Source organism: Anser brachyrhynchus, assembly GCF_964034855.1.
Source record: "Anser brachyrhynchus genome assembly, chromosome: 21".
NCBI classification, from domain to species: Eukaryota; Metazoa; Chordata; class Aves; order Anseriformes; family Anatidae; genus Anser; species Anser brachyrhynchus.
This window is the reverse complement of record NC_137714.1, coordinates 8,878,114-8,898,872: the sequence shown is the minus strand read 5'-3', so window position 1 is coordinate 8,898,872 and position 20,759 is coordinate 8,878,114. Positions and strand designations below refer to the sequence as shown.

Here is a 20,759-nt window from a genome sequence, read left to right as displayed (position 1 = left end):
TAAGAGCTTATTCCAAACCCTCGCTCTGAGCTGCAGCGGCGCCGGCTGCCGAGGGCGTTCAGCTCCGTGCTGACATTTCCCCGCTCCCCGTAATCCCCGGGGGGGCTCGCAGCCCCCTGCCTCTGCCCTGGGGGGGGGTGGACCCCCGGGCCGGCTCCCCTTTGTCTCCCCAAGGGGGCCGCGGGGCCGGAGCCGCTGCCTGCGCCGGGCGGGGGGTCCGGGGGTGGCCTCGCAGGACGCCGGTGGCAAAACCGGGCAGGGGGCTGCGGCCCCCGGGGAGGGGGGAGCCGGGGGGGTTGGGGGGCGTCCAACGGACAGGGCGCAGGGACGAAGCCGCCGTCGCCGCGCCCGTCCCCGTGGCTGTCCCCGGGGGCGCTGCGGGGGACGCTCGGGGGGGCGGGGGCCGGGGTCCGCTCCCGCTCCCGCTCCCGTGCCCGTGCCCGTGCCGGCGCGGCGGGCGGTGCCGAGACATGCGCTGTGCCGCCCGCCGCGGCCCCGGCTGGGCGCTCGGCGCGGCGCGGCGCGGCTCGGTGCGGGAGGCAGCCCGGCGGCGGGGCACGGCGCCGCGGAACCGGGCGGAACCGGGCGGAACCGGGCGGAACCGGGCGGAACCGGGCGGAACCGGGCGGAACCGGGCGGAACCGGGAGGCGCTGCGCCCGCGGCGGGCAGGTAGGGGCGGGGCGGCACCGGCACCGGCACCGGCGGCGTCCTTCTGCCGCCGGGCTGCCCCCGCCGTCGGGCAACCGGGGGCGCGGTGCGCAGGAGCCGCGCCGGGGAGCGCGGGGCGCCGCTCCGGTACCGGGCGGGACCGGCGGGGCCGCGGGCGGGCGAGGGGCAGCGGGAGCCGGGGCCGGGGGGGGGCGGCGCCGGCGCCCCTCGGGCAGCCCCCGGGGAGGCAGCTCCGGCTCTGCCCGACGGCGCCTCCCGGCTCCGGGGCGCCCGGGGAGGCCGAGCCCCGCGGGCGGAGCGGGGCGGCGGGGGCGAGCGCGGGGCTTCGGGCCGTGGAGCCGCCGCCGAGGACGGGCCGTCCGCGGGGGGTCCCGCACGGCGGGGGCCGCCGAGCCCCCGGGGCGCTTCGCGCTGCCTCCCCCGCAGCCCGGCGCCTCCCGAGACGCGCGGCGGGGGGCTGCGGGGGGCCGGGGTTACGTAAGAGCGGGTCTCTCCCCCTCCTCCGCCTCCTCTTCCCTCCTCCTCTCTGCCCCCCGCGCCGCGCAGCGCCCCGGGGGCAGCCCCACGCGGGGTCTGTCTCTCGCGGAGGAGCAGCCCCTGCGCAGCCCGCACGGCCGGAGCCCCGGGAAGCTCCCCGCATCCGCGGGGTGTCCGGGAGCTTCCCCGGGGCACCGTCCGCGTGGGCCGTGGGCTTCCCTCGGCAGCACAGCAGGCTCCGGAGGCTGTTTTTCCTGTAGTTATTTTTAAGAAAGAAAATCCTCGTCTTTTAATGGGAAGCCCAGAATAGCTCCTGGCGTTTGGCAGCCGTGTGATGCGGCTCGTGGGTGCTGTGCGGGGCTGTGCCCCGTGGGCAGACCCCGCAGGAGGGGTCCCTGACCCCCAAGCATCTCGCTGGCCGGCACGGCACGGGGCTGTGGGCAGCTTCCCGCTCCGGGGGCGAGGAGGTTGTGTCGGCAGCGCCGTGGCTGCCAGCTTGCTGCTTCTTCCCGAGGAGTCTAATTATAGCTGCGAGACTGCGGTGCCTCCTCTCCACCCGCTAACGTGCCCGTGCCGGAGGCCCTCAGGCACATCCTTGGTGGGGAACGGCCCTCGGGCGAGCGTGCGTGGGGACGCGGCGGCACCACGGGGCACCCGTGGGGTGCTGACAGCCTGCGCTCGCTTGCAGGTGCTGGGCTCGGCGGCGCCCCAACCAGCCTCGATGGACCGTGGTGCGCCCTAGGATGCCTGCGGCTGCGGCCCCGCAGCGCCTCGCCAATGGTGCCGCGTCCCTCCACCATGCGCGATGAGCAGCGGCTGCCCGGCAATGCGGTAGCCTGGCTGGCGTGCGCTGGGGTCTCGCTGCTCGCCAACGCCTGGGGCATCCTCAGCATCAGCGCCAAGCAGAAGAAGTGGAAGCCGCTGGAGTTCCTGCTGTGCTCCCTGGCCGGGACCCACATCCTCAACACCGCCATCCCCATCACCACGTACGCGGTGGTGCAGCTCCGGCGGCGGCGCTCGGGTTATGAGTGGAACGAGGGCCTCTGCAAGGTCTTCGTCTCCACCTTCTACACCCTCACGCTGGTCACCTGCTTCTCCGTCACCTCCCTCTCCTACCACCGCATGTGGATGGTCCGCTGGCCCGTCAACTACAGGTACCGCGGCTTTGCCTGCCCCGTGCTGCGTCCCCGGGCATGCTTCAGTGGCTGTGCCAGCACCTGGGGAGGGGCTGAGAGCCCTGGCACGCAGGCCCCACTGTGCTGAGCATGTCGGGGGCTCTGCCCCCTCTCCCCAGGCTGAGCAACACCAGGAAGCAAGCTGTTCACACTGTGATGGGGATTTGGATGGTCTCCTTCATCCTCTCCACGCTGCCGGCAGTAGGGTGGCATGACACCACCGAGCGCTTCTACGCCAGGGATTGCCGCTTCGTCGTGACGGAGATCGGCCTGGGCTTCGGCGTCTGCTTCCTGCTCCTCATCGGGGGCAGCATGGCTGTGGGCGCCGTCTGCATTGCCATCGCCCTCTTCCACACCGTCTGGGGACGGCGGGGCCCCGACGCCAGCAGGAACCGCTTCCATGTGCCCACCATCGTGGTGGAGGATGCCCAGGGCAAGCGGCGCTCCTCCATCGACGGCTCCGAGCCCATCAAGACCTCCCTGCAGATCACCTACCTGGTCACCGTCATCGTCCTCATCTACGATGTCCTAATGGGCTTCCCGGTGCTGGTGAGTGCCACGGGGACGGGGCAGGGGCGCGCGGGGGCTGCTGGTGACGTGCCGGTGCCGCAGGTGGTGAGCGCCGCCAGCCTGCGCTCGGACGCCTCCTCTGACTGGATGGTGCTGTGCCTCATCTGGTGCTCGCTGGCACAGTCCCTGCTCCTGCCCCTCTTCCTCTGGGCCTGTGAGCGCTACCGTGCCGACCCGCGCACCGTCTGCGAGAAGTGCCGCGCTGTCCTGGCCAGCGACGACGGGGATGAAGGTGGGGTGCGTGGCGGGGAGGGGCGCATGCTGGGGACAGGGGTTGCCCAAAATGACAGCGGACCCGTTCCTGACAGAAAGCAGCCTGGAGGGTGCTGCGGCTGGCGAGCTGGTGTATGACCGCCCCTACGAGTATGGCTGCGCGGCCGAGGTCCTGGCGCTGGACCCTGTCGCCACGCGTGACTTCTCGGCGCTGGAGCGGAGCCTGCCCCCAGTGAGCCCCGCCAGGACGGAGCCGGGGGACCGCATGCAGTACCTGCAGGTAAGGGGCTGCCCGCGGGCGGGGCGGCGGGGCCGCAGCACCCAGCACTGACGGCGCTGCCCCGCAGGTGCCCCCGCTGCGGCGGTTCTCCCACGACGAGACGGACCTGTGGACCAGCAGCCAGGTCGCGGCCTACCTGCAGCGCTGGGGGGCTGGCGGGGAGGCGGTGGGGCTGGCAAGGCTCCTGGCCCCCCGCCGCAACCGGCCCCGCCATGGCTTCATCCCCTGCCCCGAGGAGCAGCTCGCCTACCGCCACCGGCGCCGCTCCGCCGACAGCCTGGCCTCCCTGCTGCATGTCCCCGGAGAGGGCCTGCGCCTGGCTGACCTCCGTGGCCTTGGTGGCGAGGAAGGGGCCGCCGGGAGCCCGGGGCGCTCGGCCTCGGTGGCCCTGCTGCCTGTGGCCGCACCGCAGCAGGCCGGCCTGCTGTCTGCCTTCCCGCTGGCCACCCTCCAGCATGAGCCCCGGGCACTGCCGGGCCCGCCGGGTGCCCTCGCTGTCCCCGGGCCGCGGCTGGCCCCCGAGGACCCGGCGCGGCTCTTTGCCCCGCGGCCCGCCGAGTGCTGCGGGGGCCGGGCGCTGCGGCCAGGCCTCGGGGACGGCGGCCGGGGCAGCAGCAGCAGCCTCCTCAGCTCACCGTCAGCCTCCTCGGGGTACGTCACGTTCCTCTCGGGGTCCATCGGATCGGCCTCGTAGGGCCCGGACAGGACAGGACGGGATGGGACAGGATGGCCGTTACTGGACAGAGTGGGCTGGGCGTTATGGCACAGAACAGGACTGAACAGCACGGGACAGAACGGGCCGTGCCGTGCGTTACAGGCTGTGCATTACGGGACAGAACGGGCCGTGCCGTGCGTTACAGGCCGTGCGTTACGGGACAGAACGGGCCGTGCCGTGCGTTACGGGCCGTGCGTTACGGGACAGAACGGGCCGTGCCGTGTGTTACAGGCTGTGCGTTACGGGACAGAACGGGCCGTGCCGTGTGTTACGGGCCGTGCGTTAAGGGACAGAACGGGCCGTGCCGTGTGTTACAGGCTGTGCGTTACGGGACAGAACGGGCCGTGCCGTGTGTTACAGGCTGTGCGTTACGGGACAGAACGGGCCGTGCCGTGCGTTACGGGCCGTGCGTTACGGGACAGAACGGGCCGTGCCGTGTGTTACAGGCTGTGCGTTACGGGACAGAACGGGCCGTGCCGTGTGTTACAGGCCGTGCGTTACGGGACAGAACGGGCCGTGCTGTGCGTTACGAGCCGTGCGTTACGGGCCAGGACACGCCCTGCCCGCTGCACGCCTGGCAGCCCCGGTGCAGCCCCCCCGCAGCCCGGTGCAGGCGGGTCCCGAGGGTCGCCCCGGGCCGCTCGCCGCCCCACGGACTGCTCTACCGGACGCTTTTTTAAATTTTATTTTCCAGTTTTCAATAAAAAACCACGCGCAGAGCTGCGGGCTGTGAGGGGCGGGGCGGGGCGGGGCGGGGCGGGGGGCTCGGCCACGCCCACCGGGCCGTGCAGGCTCCGCCCCGGCGAGGGCCGGAAGCGCTCTCGCGAGAGCGGCGCCGTTGCCCGGGCGACGGCGGCGGGGCGGGGCGGGGCTCTCGCGAGAGGCGCGCGGTGCGCGCGCGGCCGTTGCCCGGGCGACGCGGGGCGGGGCGTGCCGCCAAGATGGCGGCGGCGGCGGCGGGGCGGTGGCGGCGCGGGCGGCTGGGCCGGGAGGCGCGCGCCAGCCTGGCCGCCTTCCTGCTCGGCGCCTCGGTGGCGGCGCTGCCGCTGGCGCTGGGCTCCCCGCCCGCCCTGCTCGCCGCGCCCGGCCTCCGCGGCCGCCTGGCGCTCGCCCTGCACGTGGCGGCCGTTAACGGGGCGCTGCTGCTGCTCTACCCGCGGCCGCTGTACAAGGTGGGCGCCGGGGCACCGGGAGGGGGGCGGCGGGGGGGGCACCGGGGGCAGCGCCCTCCCTGCGCTCTGCTTGCAGATCGCCGTGCGCGCCGGCTTCCTGGGCTTCGCCTTCGGCTGCGGGCTGCTGCTGAGCGCCGGGCGCTCCGCATGGAGGCACTTCGGGTGGTAAGGGCGGCACCGGGAACGGGAACGGGCACCGGGAACGGGCACCGGGGGCGGGCACGGGCACAGGCACCGGGAACGCGCACCGGGGGCGGGCACGGGCACGGGGGTGGGACGGCACCGGGAACGGGCACCGGGACGGGGCGGGACGGCACCGGGAACAGGCACGGGGGTGGGTACCAGACGGGCACCGGGACTGGGGATGGGCACCGGGAACGGGCACGGGGGTGGGTACTGGGATGGCAGCGGGACGGAACGGGCACGGGGGTGGGACAGAACTGGGACGGGGCAGCACGGCACCGGGATGGGCCCTGGGGCAGGCACCGGGCGGGGTTGGACAGGCACCGGGACGGGTACCGGGTTGGGCACCGGGAATGGGCACTGGGGTGGGCCGGCACCGGGACCAGGCACCGGGATGGGGAGGGACTGGCACCGGGATGGAATGGGCACCAGGACGGGGTGGCACGGCACCGGGATGTGCACCAGGGTGGGACGGGTTGGCACCGGGACGGGCCCCGGGCGGTCAGGGTGCGGCGGCGCCCCACCGGGACCTCGTGCCGTGCGGACAGCCCGGTGCCGGCCCTGCCCTGCCCGCCCCGCAGGTACATGTGCTCGCTGTCGCTGTTCCACTACTCGGAGTACCTGGTGACCGCCATCAACAACCCGCGCAGCCTCTCGCTCGACTCCTTCCTGCTCAACCACAGCTTCGAGTACAACCTGGCCGCGCTCTCCTCCTGGGTCGAGTTCACCCTCGAGAAGCTCCTCGTGCCAGGTCAGCCCCGCCGTGCAGCCGGGGGAGGAGCTGAGCCACCCTCGGGTGTGTTCCTGCGGCTTAGGAACGAACGACGCCGGTAAAAGCTGTCGCAGTTCTACAAATCTGCGTTTTTTTGGTGAGGGGGGAGCATTCTCCTTCCCCACAGCAAGGGCTGCTGGTGGCGTAATGGACAACCAGGGTTTGTGTGAGGCCCCAGCCCGCCGGCACCGCTTTGCTTTCTCTCAGCCTTACGCCGTAAAGCCGGGCGCTCCCTCCGTGCCTGGTTCCCTTTAGAGCGACCCGCCCTGAAGGCTTTGATGCTCCTGTTTGATCCTTTTAGGGAGCAAAGACCTGATGCTCTTTTTGTTGCGCAGCGATAGCACGCTGAGCAAAACCCGTGTTTTATTTGTCGCCTTGCTTTGCGACGGGGAAAGCCCCAGCGCCCCCAGCCCTGGTGTTGGTCCAGCCGCTGCCCCGCGGGCTCGGGAGCACACGAGGCCCTCGCTCGCCCTTCCCCGGCTCCTCGCCCTGCCTGCAGCGCGGTGACCTGCTCGGAGCTGTTGTGACTGGTGCTGCTTCACTTGCAGAAATGAAGCAGATCACCTGGCTGAGTACTGTGGGGTTACTGATGGTGATCGTTGGGGACTGTCTGAGGAAAGCCGCCATGCTCACCGCTGGCTCCAACTTCAACCATATTGTTCAGAATGAGAAATCGGACACTCACACTTTGGTGACAAGCGGGGTGTATGGGTGGTTCCGGCACCCGTCTTACGTGGGATGGTTTTACTGGAGCATTGGAACACAGGTACTGTATGCAACGCCCTCGGCTGCTTTCCCCTTATAACCTGCTTATTTCTTCATTCTTATTTCTTGCCCCAGCCCTGTATGCGATAGAAACCTCGGGCTGTCAGCTGCGGAGCCCCGGGTGTGGGTGGTGACACGGTCTGCTTTCCACCAGCACTCTCGTAGCTGGGAGTCACGAAACTGCTGGCCTGTGAGCGCCTGCCCCGCGTGCTGGCTGGGGAGACCTCCCCTTAACCGTCTCTGTGAGACGAGCAGAGGCAGTGGAGCCTGGGCATGAGCTGGGATGCTTGCAGGGGCTCGTGGCGTGACCCACTGCTAGCCACAGGACCTCAGAGCTTCCAGGGTGTGTCCAGAGTCTCCTTTCATTTTTGCTGCCAGAACGTCTTCCACTGAGCAGCCAGACTCGGCCTCACTCTTACCAAACGCCAGTACTGTGCAGGACTGGTAACCAAAACTTGCTTTCAGAGTGCCCGAGGCCCTGGGCAGGTAACCAAAAGGTGAACTCGAGGCTGGCCGTGGCGAAGCTGTAACTCAGTGCTACCTCCGTTCTGCTCTTCTCGTGGTTGACTGGTTGTTGGCATTTTTTATATTTCTTTAGAGAGAAACCACGAATTCTGCATGCAGAGCAGCCTGGCCGCCTACGGGCGTGAGCCCAGAGCTGGTGCTCGGCTCCCAGCTGGGGTGGCAGGGGCAGGCAGGCGCCTGCAGTCTGCCTCCTTCCAAGCACTAATTCCACCGGGGAACGCAATTCTCCACGAGTTCTGGGGATTTCTTGTTTTGTTGCAGAGCTTTTAGACCTTACATCTGAAATTTCTTTTGACCGTGAAAGCTGACTTCAGTACCGGGGGCGGAGGGCAGCATAATTTCTGGGGGAGCCGGGGAGGTGCCGGAGCTGCCAGGGCGTTAACCGCCGGTGTCTGTTGGCAGGTGTTGCTCTGCAATCCCATCTGCGTGGTTGGCTACACGCTAGCGTCCTGGCGGTTCTTCAGGGAGCGGATAGAGGAAGAGGAGATCACGCTCATTCACTTTTTTGGGGAGGAGTATCTGGAATACAAAAAGAAGGTGCCGTCAGGTCTCCCTTTTATTAAAGGAGTCAAAGTGGAACTGTAACGCCGGCAAAACTGGGCTGGTGGAGAAAACCTCCAGCTCCGGACGCTGTAGGTCGAGGAACTATGCATAGTGCTGGCGCCAAGCAGCCTGTTCCCATTTCCTGGCTGTCCACTAGAAGCTCGCTGAGGGCTGCAGGGCCTGGCAGCCTTCCAGGTAACTAGGAGATCAGAAGCACGTTCATCCTCCTTGAGATAAGAGTCCTTCGTCGCACATTCAGGGATCCTCTGGATAACTTAGCCTATAGCAATCCTACCGAGAAACGATCCTCCCGCCTAAAGCAGCTGAATTGTACTGAAACTCATTTGGACTGGTTCTTCTGGAGAATGAGCTTTGCCCTTCCGCCCCTGCGCTGGAAACGTGCTGGTGGGAATGCTGTTCCTATGGTGCAGCTGTCTTTTAAAGCTTTTTGACCTTACAAGCCAGACAGCACAGCTTTAATCTCTGGAGGCCTGGTCCTGCAAGCCCCAGGCCGGTGCTTGGACAGCTTGCAGGAGCAGGCCTCTCTCTGGGCTCGTCAGACGCTCGGGTCTGCGGGACGTCGGCTGGCTGGAAAGCTGTCGGCGTGCTGCAAATCAGGTTTCCCCCGGCCGCTGCGTTAACAGGGAGCCTCTGCAGCCGCTCCTGGCACCCGCGAATTGCTGGCGCCTCCAAGCCATGCAGCAGAAGAGCTGGGTCTCGGGGCCCTCGGGTACTGCCCTGCCTTCAGGAGCCACCGCCCGGCTGCTGCTTTCCCAAGTCTGTTCTGTCCACGCAGACAGCGCTCTTCTGAGACCTGCTTCCAAATCACGCTGCTTCCTGCCCTGCCAGGCGTCTTCGCTGGCCAGCTCTGTCCCGCAGAGATCCCAGGGCTTGGGGTTGGAGAGTCAGGAGAAGGACTGCAGCTGGCAAGCTTGCAAAGAGCTTTAGCGCTTCAGATCCTTGCCTGGTGTTGGAGGGAATCTGGGATGTTGGTGTGAGCAGGAGAAGCTTCTAGGGAAATTCTCTAAACAAAAGGTTCGGCTAGCTAATGCTATTTTAAACATTACCATTTTGGAAATGGTTCCTATTCAGGCTTTGTGGTATGATTTATTCTGTTGTTATATACCAAAGAGGTTCACCGTTTTCTTGGGTTTTACATAATTCTTCCTTGCTGAAATGGAAATGAGTTGCTTGTCAGTACACGCTTCGGGCTTGCAGTATTCCTTGAAGATACTGTGATTCAGCTCAGGAAAGAGGGCACTGGTGGAAATTGCTTTTGTGATTTTTTTATTAAAAAAAGAAAAAAAAAACGTTGCCAACTTCTGTCTGGTTATTTGGGATCTCTTGAGGTGATGGTGACAACATCAAAGCTGGAATTCTTAATTTTATACCTCCCAAAGGGTTTTCAGTACGCTTCAGTGTTACATTGAAGTATGATCGTGACTTTCGGTAACTTGTGGAACTGCATAGCCAGAGAAATAGGGGCAAATTCTTAGTCTCTACTTGCTTAACCTATGTGGAATCCTTTCTTCTCTAGGTTATGCTTTATATTACAGAGTATTTTCTGCACTGAATATTGGCTTAAAGCATTCACTGATAAGTTGTCTTTTACTGTTTTTAGCTTGGAGGAAAAGAGCAAACATGAAAATATAACAACCAGGGAGCGTTGATTTCTCTGTGTAGTTATTTGTGAGCTCGTGTTCAGACTTTGCAGTAGAGGTGCCTGCGATGCACTTCCCACAGAAACGTAAGCCTTTGCTGTTACTGCCAACATACCTCAGAAGAGAATCTCAGCCAAGTTAATTTTTTTTAACTATTTTTTTGTGTGTGAACTTGCACAAGTGTACTTCGGCACAGAAACTATTATCACTTGGGTTTGATGGGCATTAACAACAGAAAGTTTTACTCTCAAATTGCTCTCTTTAATAATGGAAGTGCTGCACAAGCTGTAGGACCTCAGGCAGGGGAAGACGTGCTGGGGACCTGGTTTGCTGCACCGAGGACCCACGTCTGCCCAGCGGTGTGACCAAGGCATCCCCGCGTTACCAGGTGCGTCGCGTGTACGTGCCCCGTGGGGCAAGGGGATGGAGCTCCGCCGTGCTCTGGTGCAGCTCCACCGCTTGCTGGGGAGCAGGAAGCCCCCACGGCCTGGGTTTTAAGCCCCCACAGCCCGGGTTTTAAGCCCCCCAGTGCAAATTCCCATGTCGTATGAACAGTGCGGTGCTTGTGTGACCGAGCTGCTGCGTTCACCACTAAAGCCAGGGGAAGAAAGCTGGGTGAAAGCCACGTGTCTGAATGTACTTCAAGGAAAACCATAACCACTGCTAACACAAAGACTAAAATAGGCTGAACCCAGGTGTTTTTGACACAAGTCTGTATCTCCGAAGAGCAGATCTCTCACATGCAGCCTGGCCGTTACCGTGTGCACGCTCCTTGCTTAACACGCTGCCGCTGGTTAATGCCGATGGCGAGCGCGGAGCATTTGGCTCTCGGTGTTCAGCTCGAAGCCCCGGGGTCGTCCCGAGCGGTGCTCTCGGTCCCGCTTCTCTGCTTGCTGCGGCAGCGCTCCTCGTTCTTCAGGAGCGGGTCCTCGGGGGTGAGGGCGGGCGTGCGGCCGCCCCCTCGGCTCCCCAGGGCCCGCTCCCTGCTCTCCTTGCCGCCGGGTGAGCCGTCCCTAGGGCAGGCGGCCGTGCCCGCTGGGTTAAGCTGCTCTTTCCCAAGCTCTAATCCCTTCTGAGCCCTTTAGAGGCACCTCTAAACATCGCTTGGAGGGCACGCAAGGGCTCCCAGGGCTCCTGGAAGTGCTTCTCATCCCTCCCTTGTGTTTGGGAGGTTTAAGAGAGGCACAGGGCACTGCTGGTGGTGCCAAAGCCACCCTGCTGCCGGGACGTGGCCTCGCTGGGGTCCCGCAGGGGCTGAGGGCTGCTGTGGGGCAGGGCACGGCGTGCCCAGGTGGCTGCACCGAGACCACAGCTGTCACCTCACCTACCTTTGTGCTGCCTCGCTGTTGTCGATCCTGAGCAGCGTCTGCGTGTGCTCGTCCTTGGGCTCCCGGGGCTCCTGCAGCCTGCGGCGGGACCAGGGCTGGGTGCGGCACGCGGGGAGGGCGACAGGGGCCGGGCCCCCGGCACCGAAAGCACCCGCGCTGCTCACCTGGGCTCCAGCCGCTCCTTCACCTTGGCGATGGAGCGGACGTAGGGCGCGATCTGCTTGGTGATGGTGGTCAGGCAGCTGTTCTCCTGCCGCAGCTGCAGCAGGTCGTGGAGCTGGGCTGGGGGGCGAGAGCGGGCTGTGGCCGCGGCTCCCGGGGCGGCTGTGCCTGCCGGGCGGGCATCGGACGTACCTTCGTAGATCTCCTGCTCGTTCGCCACCCTCTGGTACGTCTCCTCCCAGACCTGCAACGGGGAGCAGGAGCTGGCAGTGGTGCGGGCGGGTGGCACCCGGGGTGGGGGAGCGCCCGTCGGGCCGTACCTCCTCAAACACGCTGCGCATCATCTCCACCGAGGAGTAGTGGGCCGCGATCTGCACGTCCATCTGCAGCGACTTCTGCAGGATCTCGCTCATGATCTCCGTCCGGATGAGGGAGTGGTGCTTGGTGAGGTCGCGGTGCAGCTCCTGCACCTGGTCCTTCAGGCCCTGGATCTCCGTCTGCAGCATCTGCGCGGGGCGGGGGCAGAGGGCAGCAGCAACAGGCAGCGAGGGAGGGGGCTGTCCCCACGCCCCCCGTGCCGTCCCGCGCCCCTACCCGGTAGGTGTTCTCGTAGTTGCGGCAGTGCTCGGCGAAGGGCGTCTCGCGCCCCTCGGCCAGCAGGACCTTGGTGCTGATGTACCGGTGCAGCGTCGGCTTCCGCACCATGGAGCCCGTGGACATCTTATCGCCGCTGGGGGGGCAGCCGGGCACGATGAGGGTCTTGGAGGACTGGCCGACGGGGATCCTGCGCGGAGGGCGACAGCGCTGCGGTGCAGGTGGTGGCAGGGGGAGGTGCCCGGGGGGCGACACCGGCTCAGCCCTGCCACCCCCGGACCCCGGCTCTCCCCTCAGCCCCACACAGCCGGAGCTCCCCGGGGCTGCCCTGAGCCCCAGGATCGCGGTGCCCAGGGCTGGGGATGTGTCAGCCCCTGGGAAAGGAGCCACCAAAGCTCCCCAAATGCTTTCCTGCGCTCGGGTGCCCGGGTTAGCTGGAAGCGCGTTGCACTGCCCCAAAATCCAGGTTTTCACAGTGAGCCCTGAGCCGGTGCTCGCTGCCCTGCTCGGCCCGGCATCCCGGTGTACACAGCTCCACGAGCTCAGCCCTGGCACGAAGGAGGCAGGAGCTGGGCTTGGCACGGCCAGGTTTGTACAGGAAAGGACCTGCCCCGCTCCGCACACCTCCAGCCGAGTCTGGGTCAGCTCCGGGGCCAGCAGCCGCTCCGGTGACGGAAGCGGGGCTGGTTCCCGCAGGGCAGAGCCCCAGGAGGTTGCAGCCTCTGCCCCCTGCCCGCTTCTCCCTGGTCCCACACCCCTACCTGCTGCCACCACCTCCCCAGGCTCAGCTGCCCCACCGTGCGGCCCCGCAATCCTACCGTGCAGCGCTGCAACACCGCAGTGCCGCCGTGCAGCTCCGCTATCCCGCTGTGCGGCCCCACAGCCCCGCCGTGCCGTGCCAGGGCCCCGGTGCTCAGCTGCCCCGAGCTGCGGAGCCCGGCGGGGCGCGAGGAGCGGTCCCCATGGGGCGGCAGCGCCTGTTTGTCCTCTCTGCGGGGCGAGCGGCCGGGAGTGCCTGGCAGGGCCCGCGCCGCTGTGACATCAATGGGCCTAAATATATCCCAGGCGAGGAACTGCCGGGCACTTCTCTGAAATTCTGATAAAAATAGTGGTGGGCCAAGAGGCTGCGGGGCCGTGGCAGAGCTGGGTGTGCGGTGAGCGGGAGCTGGCGTTGGCACGGCACCGCCCGGGGCACAGCAGCGCCCTCGGTGCATCTGGGGGCTGGGGCTGCGCTGGGGAGCAGGGTGCAGACTCGCCTGGGTGCCCGCTGCCAGCCCTGCCCGCCTGCCCTGCTTCCCAGAACTGTCACTTGAAGCCCCCGTGCCTGTCGTTCATCAGCACAGCTGTGTTCGGTGCTGTCCCCGGGCCACCTCCAAGGTGACAGGCTCAAGGGCAGCAAGGGGGGCAAGTCTGGCATGGCAGGGTGCACGTGCTGGGGTGCCCGGCGGGACGCAGAAGGGACGCGTGGCACGGTGCACGGCAAGAGGCAGGGGGGTGCGCAGCAGCGTGCGCGGTGGGTGTGCAGTGGGGGGGCAAGCGGGATGCGGAGCTGGGCGCAGGCTGGAGCCGGAGCGGGCTGGGGGCTGCGCTGGCTGCCGGGGGTGCCGGTGCAGGGCGAAGCCAGCGGGGCTCTGCCCCCCCTGCTTGCAGCCCCCCGCAGCTGTGCTCATCGCAGCGGCCTCCAGGGGTGCTCGCCGCCCGCCCGCCCCTCCCGGGGGGCACCCCAGCACCTCACATGTTTGTGCCGGCGATGCCAGGCCCGATGCCACCGGCGCTGCCCACCACGGAGCGGCGAGGGGTGAGCATCAGCAGGGGCTCCAGGCAGCGGGCGAACTCCGCCCGGTACTCGGTGTTGATCTGTGGGGCGAGATGGGGGCAAGTGGGGCTGGGGCGGGGGCCGGGGCTGCCCGCGGGGACGGCGGGCAGAGGCTCAGCCGCGGGCTCTACCTTGCTGGTCTGGGCCGGCCGCAGGCGGTGGGGCAGCTTCACGATCCTCTGCAGCCTCTCCATCAGTTGCTGAAAGGCAGCGGCGGGGCAGGGCTCGGGGGTGCCCGGCACGCGGCCCGGGGGCCCAGCACCATGTCAGGGTGCACCGGCTGCCCCACGGTGCCGGTGCTACTCACGTAGCCCAGGTCCAGGAACTCGGCTTTGTTGGCGGAGCTCAGGAAGGCCGAGCAGATCACCAGGTGGACCTGTGCGCGGGGGTGTCACTGCTGCCACCTCCCCGGGGCCCCTGCCTGGCTTCTGGGAAAGCCGTTTCCCAGAGCCGGGGGTTGGCAGGCGCGTGACGTCCCTGCCTGGCAGGGGCTCTACCTGCAGGGTGGGCAGCAGGGAGGCGAGGTGGGCGAGCTGCTCCTTGAACGCCTTCTCCTTCTCCTCGTGCTGGCTGCGGCAGAGCAGGCGAAGGGCACCGGCTGTGGGCGAGCTGCCCGGCCCCAGGCACCCGAGGAGGGAGGCACCCACTGGAGCACCCGTGGGTGCCAGCAGCTCCCACCATGACGGCTTGGGAGGACCCGTGCCAGCGGGTGCTGCAAGACCCCCACGTCCGCAGAGATGCAGCCGTGGCCCCTCACCTCTGCACAGCTTTCAGGAGCGCCTTCTTTCTCTCGGAGAGCTGCTCCTGCAAACGGCAAGGATGCCGCACGTCCCGCAGCTCCGCCGCACCTCGGCACTGCGCCAAGGGGCTGCGTGGGCACCCGTGGGCGCAGGGAGGGGTGCGCTGCCCCGCCGGGTCCCCCACCTGCATGCCGCTGAAGAGGGCGTTGATGGCCGTCTCCTCCTGGCTGGCGCTGTTGCGCACCTCCTCGATCATGGCCTTGAGGAGGACGATGGCCTCGCGCGTCGACGTCTGCAGCTCCTTCACCGCCTGGCCAGGGTGGCGCGGTGGCTGTGGCACTGCTGCTGCCTCCGTGCCTCGGCCCCGCGCCCCCACGCCCTCCTACCATCACCGCCTGGTCCAGCTTCTCGCAGCCCTGCACGTACGCCGTCTCGATGTCGATGCAGTGCGCCCGGCTCTCCCTGTGGCAGGGGTGGGTGTGAGGGCACGGCCGGGGCGGGGACGCAGGGACACGAGGACGCGGGGACACTTACCCCTGCATGTCCCTGAAGCAGTTGATGCAGAGCATGGACTTCTTCTCGGTGGAGAACATGATGTAGGGCTCCTCGTGCAGCGCTGCAAGGGACAGGGGTGTCACGCCCGCGGTGGCGCGGCGCGGCACGGCGCGGTCAGTACTCACGGCACTTCTTGTGGATGTCCTTGGTGCGCTTGGAGAGGGAAACGATCTCGTGGCGGGCGAAGACCTTGGCGCGGTGCGTCTCCTCGCGGCACGGGGCGCAGAGGGGCTGGCTGCAGGTGTTGCAGAAGCACATGGCGTCCAGATCCTGCGCGGGCACAGCGGGGTGGTGGTGGTGGTGGGGGGCGCGGCGGGGGTCCCACAGGGTGCTGGCGCCCCGCCCGCCCGCCCTCACCGCCTTGGCGCAGCGCCGGTCGCAGTTGGCGCACTGCACGTCCTCCTCGCCGTCGGCCGAGCTGTCCACGAGGAACTGCAGGAGCCGGTCCACGGGGGGCAGCCCCGTGCCCCCCCTCACCACCGAGGGGTGCCTGCGGGACGGGGCCGGGGGGGCTCAGCCCCAGCCCTTTGGCGGGGCCCCGTGCGGGGCCGGGGCCGCGGCCCGGAGTCCCGGGCTCGGGGGCGCCCACGCGCGTCCGCGTCCCCGCGCCTTACCCGCAGAGGGGGCAGCGCAGGCGGCCGTCGGCGGCGCGGCCGCGCAGGCAGCTGGCGCAGAAGTTGTGGTAGCAGTCGAGCAGGCAGGGGTGCTGGAAGGGCTCGTGGCACAGCAGGCACACCAGCGGGTGCCAGGCGCCCTTCTCCAGCTCCGAGCAGCTCCCCAGCGGGGAGAAGATGCCGCCGGCCATCCGCGGGGCGCCGAGCGGGGCGGCCCCGGCCCCGGCCCCGGCCCCGGCCCCGGCCCCAGCGCGGCCCGGGAGGCACGTCCCCGGGACGGCTATTTTTAGGGCGCGAGCTGCCTGCGGCGGCCGCCCCCCGGCGCGGGGGGGCCGGCACCGGGCGTGCGCGGGGAAGGGGCCTCCCGGGGGGCTGCGCACCCCGCGCGGGGCTGTCCCGGGGCAGGAGCCCCCCAGCCCCACACAGGCGGGGCGCCCCCGAGACGGGGTGTCCCCAGGACAGGGTGTCCCCCGTAATGGGATGTCCCCCGTGGTGGGGCGTTCTCCGTGACACAGTGTCCCCCGTGGTGAGGTGTCCCCCGTAATAGGGTGTCCCCAGTGACGGGGTGTCCTCCGTGGTGGTGTCCCCCAGGAGAGGGTGTCCCCGCGGTGAGGTGTCCCTCGTGACGGGGTGTCCCTCGCAGTGGTGTGTCCCCGCGGTGATGTGTCCCCTGTGATGGGGTGTCCCCGTGGTGTCGTGTCCCCGTGGCGAGGTGTCCCCCGCAATGGGGTGCCCCCCCCGGTGCGGTGTCCCCGGGGAAGGCGCGGTGACCCCGCCCTGGGATGCTCCTCGTGGCGGGGCGTTCCCCGGTGCGGGTGTCCCGCTGACGGCGGGGTGTCCCCGTAACCGGCTGCCCCGCCCCGTGCCTGGTCCCGGTGCAGCCCACCTCCGCCGGCGGCACCGGCGCCGCGCTCGGGGAAAGGGGCGCGCCGGCGGGAACTGGGCCCCGCCCCCCGCCCGCAGGCCCCGCCCCCGCCCGCCCCTAGCCCCGCCCCCCAGCCCCGCCCCCAGGCAGCACTGCCCGCCGCGGCGCGGCCGGCCGCCATCGATGCTCTCGGCGCTCCGCGGGGCTCCCTGCGCACTGCGCGCCCCTCCCCGCCGCTTGCGCGCGGCCCGGCGGCGGCGTGGGCGCAGGCGGTGCCGCGGACGGCGCATGCGCCCTGCCCGCCCGAGGCCCCTTCCGCGCATGCGCGCGGCGCGGCGCTCCCTTTCTGCCCCTCGCTGGAGCCGCCATGGCGCCCGTGGTGAGCTCCGCCGGGCCCCCGCCCGCCCGCCGCCCCCCCGCCGGCCCCCGCCCCGCCGGCACCGGCACCGCCACGCTCGGGCCCGGCGCCGACCGGGACCGCGCCTGCTGCCCGGCCCGGGCTCGGCCGAGGCCTCCCCGGGGCGCCGAGCACGGGGCGGGAGGCCCCGGCCCCCCCCGTTGCTCCCCGGGGAGCGGCCCCGGCCCCGGCCCGAGCGCGGCCCGGCCCCCCCGCCCCCGCCTCCGCCTGCCCCGCTCCCGGTCCCGGCCCTTCTGCCTGCCCCGGTCCCCGGCCCGGTCCCGGCCGCCCCCCTTTGTTCGCCCCCGCCCCCCCTGACGGTGTGCTCTCTCTCCCTGTGCCGCAGAAGAAGCCGGCAGCGAAAGGTGGCAAAAAAAAGAAGCAGGTGCTGAAGTTCACGCTGGACTGCACGCACCCCGTGGAGGACGGCATCATGGACGCTGCCAACTTCGTGAGTGCCGGGCCCCCGCTGCACGGGGCGGGCGGCTCTGGGCGGCTGCTGGGGGCCTGCGGCGCTGCTGCCCTCCCTCTCTGCCCCCGCAGGAAGCGCCTCCCGGGCAGTTTGCGCCCCCAGGAAACACCCTAAGGGCAAACGGAGGCTGCGTGGAGGCTATCTTAGGTTTATCATTGTTAAACGATTCGCACCTAAAGTGTGTGCATCTTTCTGTCCGTTGAACGGTGTTTAGTATGCGTTCCCTAAGGAATCAGCTTTCTATTAAGCGTTGATAAACAGTATGGGAGGAGAGCAGTAAACTTCAGCATCGTCTGATGAGTGCCTGCAGTCAAACTGCCTCAAGCTGTGTTCAGGCACGAGCACGGATTTGAGACAAGAGCTTGTGGCAAAGACGTCCTTTGGGAATGGGAATTAGAGTAGTGCTGTTGGAAGGGACCTACAAAGATCGTCAAGTCCCAGAGAAGTTGGAAAGCATCTTGTCATTTCGTTGGCACTAACTCAGTTCAGAAAGTAGCAAGTCTTGAATTGTGTAGTCCATTCAGACTTGGGGAAATCACCTTTGTAAAGGTGTGAATGGGCCAGCGTGAGCTGGTGGGATCGGATCGGCTGTGAGCAGCATCAAAGCCTCCCAGCCTGCAGGAAAAGGGCTTTTCCTTGCTTTTTGTTGACACATGGTAATTTTGTCTCTTCTCAGTTCTAACCAAAATGTCGGAATGCCGAATGCAAACAAGCTGCAGACGGCCCTGTCTAAGCCGTCCCTTTCCACTCTTTCAGGAGCAGTTCCTGCAGGAGAGGATCAAGGTGAATGGGAAGGCCGGTAACCTGGGCGGGGGCGTAGTGACTATCGAGAGGAGCAAGAGCAAGATCACTGTTACTTCAGAGGTTCCTTTCTCAAAGAGGTGAGGACACGGGGGCGTCCCGCGAGGCGCAGGACGGCTGGCTTCCCTGCCGTGCTGCCGCAAGGCGGCTGGGAGGCTGCTGGCTGTGGCGAGCTCCGAGCCTGTGGGAAGTCACGGCAGGAGGGTGTTGTGAACGTTGTGCTGGGGAGTCTCTGCTCTTTATTTGGTCTTCGGTTAACGATGGCTTCAGGTCCTTTGCTCGTGACCGAATTGAGCTCCTCCGCATGAGCTTTCCCCACGCAGTGCTGTGGGTGTGTGTCATGAGGAGGTGCTTCGTTTCCCTCAGGTTGCAGTGCTCAGTGAACGTAAGTTTCTAAGGACGGTGTCGTTAGTGCCAGTTTCCAGGGCTGCAAGATCCAAACCTCTTCTGTAAAACAGGAGGGTGTGAGGAAACACTTTAAGTAGCAAAGAGGTGTCCTGGTGTGTAAGGTGCACCAACGCCCGTTGACTCTCTTAAGCACTGTGTGAGATTGGGCACAGTGACTGTTTCTGAATGATTTTTAAGGCGGATACGTGGTTGAAATGCCTGCTCAGGAGGCTGGCCGTGCGGGATGCCCAGCTCCAAGACGAGCGTGGAGCTCGGGGGTTGATGCACAACCAAGCTGTTCCACCGCCACGGCCTTACCCTCGTGCTGCTGGGCGTCCGCCTAGTTCTTGTGACTGCCTGATGTTTCTGCCCTTTATTTGGCTTTGATAAACTTGATTTTTGCTGTGGTGGAGGTAGCAAGCGAGGAAGCTGGAGGTCTGAAATAGTGGAAAGAGAACTGTGTGTAAGGACAGCTGCTGTGCTGCTGGCTTGTCCCGCTCTAAAAGCGTCAGTGCCGCACCCGAGCGGCTTCTGTGTCGGTGCGGTGCCCAGCGCATCCCAGGAGCTGCTGAGAGAAGTGCAGGGAGCAGGGGACGGATGGTGCCTGTGCGCACGGAGGTGCTCTGCTTGTTGAGCTGCTGCTTTTCTCTGCTGGAATGGCCACACGGGTGGCCCCTCGTGCCCGGCGTGCGGCAGCCACCTCGCCCTTGGAGGGCGAAGTGGGGAGGCGCTCCCAGCCCGGTGGGGCAGGGGGGCTCCTGCCCGGGGGAGGCAGCCGGCAGCGCGGCGCTGGCTGCTGCCCAGGGCGGCTGCCCCAGAGTGGCTGGGATTGCTCTGGGTGCGCTGGGAGCCCTTCGTGCTGCAGGGGAGCCTCCTTCCCGCGGGAAGCGGGGATTTGTGGCCGTCAGAGCCACGGAGGGGTCCGACAGCAACCGGCCTGGGGTGGGGGCGTGCGGCGGATGGGGCTCCTCGGTGCTGTGCGGGCAGCGCGGCGATGCCCGGTGAGGGCAGCGACCTGCTCCAGCCCCGTTCCCTGCTCCAGCCCCGTTCCTCGCCGCGGGGCGAGGGCGGGCGGTTGTCGCGGGGCCCGGGGGTGCCGGCGCGGCCCCACGTGTGCCCCGTGCCGTGTCGGTGTCCCCGCAGGTACCTCAAGTACCTGACCAAGAAGTACCTGAAGAAGAACAACCTGCGCGACTGGCTGCGCGTGGTCGCCAACAGCAAGGAGAGCTATGAACTGCGGTACTTCCAGATCAACCAGGACGAGGAGGAGGAGGAGGAGGAGGACTAACCGCGCGGCCCCGGGAGCGTTTTGTACATTTTCCTGAATAAATTGTGGGGGAAAAAAAAAACAAAACAAAAAAATCTCTCGGCGCTGCCTGTTCGGGGCGGGGCGGGCGCGGCGCGGGCGGGGCGCGGCCGCCATCTTGGCGCGGAGGGGCCGCTCCCGGGGCTCGCCCGGCCGCTGCCGGCATGCGGGGGCCGGCGGCGGGCGAGGAGCTGCCGGAGGAGGCGGACAACGACGAGGACGTCTCGGGTACGGGGCGGGGGGGGCGCGGCCGGGCACGGTGCCCCGCGGGGGCGGGGGGGCTGCGGGGGGGGGGCTGGAGGGGGGGGGGTCACTGCCGGGGCTGCGGCCGGGAGCGGCACCTGTTGGGGGGGGGGGGGGGGGGCAGCACCCCCGCGCCGGGACCCGGTAACGGAGCGGAGCCGTCTGTCTGTCGGGACGGAGCCGTCCGTCGGGACGGAGCCCCGCGACACCGCGGGCAGCCGGTCCTGCAGGGCGCGGCGGGACCCCCGGCACGGCCCGGGTCGTGGATCTCCAGCCCCCGTCTCCCCTCCTTCAGCCCCATCTCCCCCTCCTTCAGCCCCATCTCCCCCTCCTTCAGCCCCATCTCCCCCTCCCAGCCCCATCTCCCCCTCCCAGCCCCATCTCCCCTCCTTCCTTCAGCCCCCGTTTCCCTTCCATCCTTCAGCCCCATCTCCCCCCCATCCCCTCTGCTGCCCCCCACAAGCACCAAGCCGGCCGTCGGTGCCCCCGGAGCAGCGCGCTCGCAGGCTGCCATCCCCAGAGCTGTGAATTTTGGGTCCTGGCCCCGGGGGTGCTCGAAGGGCAGCGGGCGGCGAGGAGCCCTGCATCCCCCCGGGGGAGGCCGGGGTCCATCTCCTGTGGTGCTGGTGCTGGGAGTGCCGGGCTGTGCAAGATGGTGTCTGGAAGAGGAGGTGGGGAGGCCTGGAGGTGCAAAATGAGGTTTTCTCCATGCTCCTTGGGGCGTATTTGTTTGTAACCACCGCTGATACTAAGCAGCC

General features: G+C 67.5%; 4 protein-coding genes across 18 annotated transcripts in view; 3 read left to right on the top strand and 1 right to left on the bottom strand.

The window, feature by feature from the left end:
- The first annotated feature begins 486 nt into the window (after positions 1-486).
- GPR153 (G protein-coupled receptor 153) lies at positions 487-4,819 on the top strand. Of its 5 annotated transcripts, none has more exons than XM_080563829.1 (7): positions 487-619; positions 650-670; positions 1,836-2,301; positions 2,442-2,871; positions 2,935-3,124; positions 3,201-3,385; positions 3,453-4,819. In XM_080563829.1, exons 3-7 carry the CDS (start codon positions 1,925-1,927, stop codon positions 4,077-4,079), a joined length of 1,809 nt encoding a protein of 602 aa, XP_080419955.1. In that variant the 5' UTR covers positions 487-619; positions 650-670; positions 1,836-1,924; the 3' UTR covers positions 4,080-4,819. The 5 variants fall into 5 exon arrangements, with proteins under 5 accessions (XP_080419955.1, XP_080419952.1, XP_080419951.1 ...); XM_080563826.1 differs by having other exon boundaries at positions 495-609; positions 3,016-3,124; XM_080563825.1 differs by having other exon boundaries at positions 497-609.
- Positions 4,820-5,026: 207 nt separating this feature from the next.
- On the top strand, positions 5,027-19,769 carry RPL22 (ribosomal protein L22). Of its 3 annotated transcripts, XM_080563855.1 has the most exons (7): positions 5,027-5,272; positions 5,349-5,437; positions 6,037-6,206; positions 6,776-6,993; positions 17,139-17,243; positions 18,021-18,145; positions 19,596-19,769. In XM_080563855.1, exons 1-7 carry the CDS (start codon positions 5,042-5,044, stop codon positions 19,738-19,740), a joined length of 1,083 nt encoding a protein of 360 aa, XP_080419981.1. In that variant the 5' UTR covers positions 5,027-5,041; the 3' UTR covers positions 19,741-19,769. The 3 variants fall into 3 exon arrangements, with proteins under 3 accessions (XP_080419981.1, XP_080419979.1, XP_080419980.1); XM_080563853.1 differs by lacking the exons at positions 17,139-17,243; positions 18,021-18,145; positions 19,596-19,769 and adding an exon at positions 7,920-10,540; XM_080563854.1 differs by lacking the exons at positions 5,027-5,272; positions 5,349-5,437; positions 6,037-6,206; positions 6,776-6,993 and adding an exon at positions 16,640-16,774.
- Positions 9,335-15,789, bottom strand: RNF207 (ring finger protein 207). 2 transcript variants are annotated; one of them, XM_080563831.1, is made up of 17 exons: positions 15,531-15,789; positions 15,274-15,406; positions 15,042-15,186; positions 14,896-14,977; positions 14,748-14,823; positions 14,546-14,671; positions 14,379-14,425; positions 14,119-14,191; positions 13,929-13,997; positions 13,753-13,821; positions 13,541-13,662; positions 11,806-11,995; positions 11,532-11,717; positions 11,404-11,455; positions 11,214-11,331; positions 11,050-11,127; positions 9,335-10,734 (listed from the first exon to the last, which is right to left on the bottom strand). In XM_080563831.1, exons 1-17 carry the CDS (start codon positions 15,719-15,721, stop codon positions 10,557-10,559), a joined length of 1,935 nt encoding a protein of 644 aa, XP_080419957.1. In that variant the 5' UTR covers positions 15,722-15,789; the 3' UTR covers positions 9,335-10,556. The 2 variants fall into 2 exon arrangements, with proteins under 2 accessions (XP_080419957.1, XP_080419956.1); XM_080563830.1 differs by having other exon boundaries at positions 11,214-11,455.
- A 31-nt stretch (positions 19,770-19,800) lies between the features above and the next one.
- Positions 19,801-20,759, top strand: part of CHD5 (chromodomain helicase DNA binding protein 5) — a 36,388-nt gene continuing 35,429 nt past the window's right edge. For 3 of the 8 annotated variants that reach the window (XM_080563800.1, XM_080563799.1, XM_080563798.1), the window contains exon 1: positions 19,804-19,986. In XM_080563800.1, the coding sequence (XP_080419926.1) occupies positions 19,923-19,986 (64 nt within the window). In that variant the 5' untranslated portion in view covers positions 19,804-19,922. Of the gene's footprint in view, positions 19,987-20,759 lie in introns of all 8 variants that reach the window. The other 5 variants (XM_080563804.1, XM_080563802.1, XM_080563803.1 and 2 more) reach the window with 4 other exon arrangements.

Coding starts and splice junctions, on each gene's coding strand:
- RPL22 (XM_080563855.1), top strand. CDS start 5,042: ATGGCGGCGGCGGCGGCGGGGCGGTGGCGGCGCGGGCGGCTGGGCCGG. Junction 5,438..6,036: donor GCATGGAGGCACTTCGGGTG/GTAAGGGCGGCA, acceptor CCCGCCCCGCAG/GTACATGTGCTCGCTGTCGC. Junction 18,146..19,595: donor GAGGTTCCTTTCTCAAAGAG/GTGAGGACACGG, acceptor GTGTCCCCGCAG/GTACCTCAAGTACCTGACCA.
- GPR153 (XM_080563829.1), top strand. CDS start 1,925: ATGGTGCCGCGTCCCTCCACCATGCGCGATGAGCAGCGGCTGCCCGGC. Junction 2,302..2,441: donor CGCTGGCCCGTCAACTACAG/GTACCGCGGCTT, acceptor CCCTCTCCCCAG/GCTGAGCAACACCAGGAAGC. Junction 3,125..3,200: donor CAGCGACGACGGGGATGAAG/GTGGGGTGCGTG, acceptor CGTTCCTGACAG/AAAGCAGCCTGGAGGGTGCT.
- RNF207 (XM_080563830.1), bottom strand. CDS start 15,721: ATGGCCGGCGGCATCTTCTCCCCGCTGGGGAGCTGCTCGGAGCTGGAG. Junction 13,822..13,928: donor AGTTCCTGGACCTGGGCTAC/GTGAGTAGCACC, acceptor GCTGCCTTTCAG/CAACTGATGGAGAGGCTGCA. Junction 10,735..11,049: donor AACAGCGAGGCAGCACAAAG/GTAGGTGAGGTG, acceptor CGCCTGCCCTAG/GGACGGCTCACCCGGCGGCA.